Source organism: Cystoisospora suis (assembly GCF_002600585.1).
Source record: "Cystoisospora suis strain Wien I chromosome Unknown contig_5357, whole genome shotgun sequence".
Lineage (NCBI taxonomy): Eukaryota > Apicomplexa > Conoidasida > Eucoccidiorida > Sarcocystidae > Cystoisospora > Cystoisospora suis.
Genome location: NW_027158147.1, coordinates 1,843 through 4,323, shown reverse-complemented (window position 1 = coordinate 4,323; position 2,481 = coordinate 1,843). Strand labels below are relative to the sequence as shown.

Here is a 2,481-nt window from a genome sequence, read left to right as displayed (position 1 = left end):
AGAAGCTAAGATCCCAAACCATATGCTAGAGATATCGAAAGAAGAAGACAAGGAGATTCAGAAAGGTCCTTGTGGAAAGATGTGTTGACTAACTACAATGCAACTCTCGCAAGCGAAACCCAGAGAAGTCTTTCTTCTTACCTGAATACTATCATCTTCATCGTCTCCTGCTCCTCCCTGGTCTATCATACGACTTTCCCCCCCCTCTCCTCCACCACCTCTGTGGCANNCGTCTTCTTCTTCTTTCTTCTTCTTCTTCTTTTCAATGGCTATTTCTTTGGTATGATCTCTCTGCTGAAAGGAACATCAAAAGTCTCCCAAGCCAGCTAACCTTGTCAAGAAGCCCACTCGAGTTCGTCTTTTCGAGGGCTCTCTAAGCTACTCATTCCTTCAGGAGGTCTCTATCCTAGGTTCTTCAAGTCTTGCGTTGACAGAGAAAGCGATGCGAAGGTTAGCTCATCCGAGACAAAGAAGAAGAAGGCAGTTCCCAGCAAGAAAGCAAAAAAGAAAGAAAAGAAGAGGAAGATACTCGAAATGAGAGAGAAGATATCTGAATCTACGAAGTCAAATGACTATAGCCAAAATGTCGATGACTCCGTACAAAGAAACACAGATATGTGTGCATGCACTCATAAGGATAGACGGGAGCAAGGAGGCCTGTATGTACACCGCGAGGAAGAGGGAAGATGAAACTGCTATGGAGTCTACGGAGATAGATAAATAGATCAATGAAGCTTCGGGAGACTGAGCTAACCAGGGGTAAGAAGGAGAAAGTTCTTTCATTAACAGAGATAAAAGTCCAACGGAGAAAGACGAACTACAAGGGAGGGCTGCGCGAATGCGATGCAACTAGAAAGAGAGAGAGAGAGAGAAAAATAGAAGAAGATTGAAGAGACACCGTGTTCTCCTGACGCAGAGGATGAGAAACGACAAGAAGGAGTAGAGCAGCTCGGAAGGCAAAAAGAGAGCGAGGAAGCGAATGACTGGCCGAAGACCGTCCGAGTGTATGGACACTCCTCGGAAGATGGATAGGAGACCAAAGAGAAAAAGATAAAAAGAAAAGAAGACAGAAGAAAAGCCAGAGTAGAAGGGAGAGAAAGGAAGGGGAGAAAGACCCGAACTTTACAAATAGTTCTCGTCAGGAGGTAGGTTATGACAAAGGAAGTAGGGAGCGAAGAGTCTCGAAAACAAGAAAGACTGAAGAAGAGGGAGAAGATAAACAAGATGGGAGACAAAGTCAGGGAGTTCATTCACCTTAGAACGGCAAATTCACAGCATGCGACATCGAGAAAAATAGATGCTTGTTCGCGCATGTTTTGAGGTGTACATACACTCGAGCTCTACCGCTGACAACAGATGCAAGAAGAACCTCAACGGCTCCTTCTTCTCATCCTTTTTTCTAAGATCTTCTCGAGAGAACTTCCTCTATCGTTCTTCTCTCCCATCGCTTCTCTGTCTCAGTCCCTCTGTTTTCAGCTGTCTCTCTCAAAGATAACATGGAGAAGAAGGAAGAAGAAAAAGAATGGACGCCTTCTCCTGTCTCCCTCCGGTCTTTCGAACATCTTGTGAATGAGGAGGTCTCTTTCTTTTCGCACGACAACTTCTAAACATCTGTTTCTCTCTCTCTGCCGGCTGTGCATACTTTTCTCTTCTATTTCTTTTATCGCATTCTCCGTCCATATTCTCTTTTCTTTGTCTAGGAAGAAATGTCTCTTAGACTTCTCCAGTCTACTCTGTCTGCCTACCAGACGCCCGCTTGCGAGCCAACAGTCCGTTTGCACGTGAGCCTTCCGCAAGCCTTTTAGCGTTAGTTCCTAATCATACACATGGAAAACTCCTTAGGGAAGATTTCGTATGTCACACGCTCTTCCCAGGTTTAATAGGAGATACTTTCTCATCTTCTTTCTTCTTTCTTTCTACGTCTGAATGACTTTGTTCTTCTCCGCTCAAGATCTCTCCGCGAATCCTTTTCTTTCTTTCTTGCAGCGGTGCGTTTCGGCTTCTTATCAAAAAGGCTTGTGTATCGGCAACGCTGTCTTCTCTCCTTTCATTCCGCCATTTACGTGTATCCATCTTCATCTATCTATCTATATCTATCTATCTTTCTGTCAACTATCTCTAGTCTGTATATGAATATTTCTCTATATACCTGATAGCTTTTACTATGGCATCTACTAACGATAGCTTTCCTGACTTGAAGTGACTCTCCTCTACCAGTCCCAAGACGAAAAGAAGAAGAGAGGCCGCTTCAAAACATATGCTTCTCTCTCAGGGAAAGGCAAAGAAAGAGAGAAACTCCGCCACTGCCCATCGAAGGATACATTCTCTCCTCTCAAAAGCCTCTCTACCCCTTCTTCTTCTTCTTCTCGCCTTTCTGTTCTCACCTTTTGCGATCCCCTTTTTCTTTTCCCTCGTCCCTTTTCTTTCTCGTCAAAATGCAGCACCTCCGGCGCTTGAACTTCTCTCCTTTTCTTCTTCTCT

The 2,481-nt window shown here is 44.4% G+C and overlaps 2 protein-coding genes across 2 annotated transcripts; one reads left to right on the top strand and one right to left on the bottom strand.

Annotated features, from left to right (window-relative positions):
- Positions 1–284: 284 nt before the first annotated feature.
- Positions 285–1,252, bottom strand: CSUI_009162 (uncharacterized protein). Its single transcript, XM_068069280.1, has one exon. It carries the CDS (start codon positions 1,248–1,250, stop codon positions 783–785), a length of 468 nt encoding a protein of 155 aa, XP_067918746.1. The 5' UTR covers positions 1,251–1,252; the 3' UTR covers positions 285–782.
- Positions 1,253–1,401: 149 nt separating this feature from the next.
- On the top strand, positions 1,402–2,442 carry CSUI_009161 (uncharacterized protein). The gene has a single exon (XM_068069279.1). The coding sequence runs from the start codon at positions 1,570–1,572 to the stop codon at positions 1,783–1,785; it is 216 nt and encodes a 71-aa protein (XP_067918745.1). The 5' UTR covers positions 1,402–1,569; the 3' UTR covers positions 1,786–2,442.
- Positions 2,443–2,481: the final 39 nt, after the last annotated feature.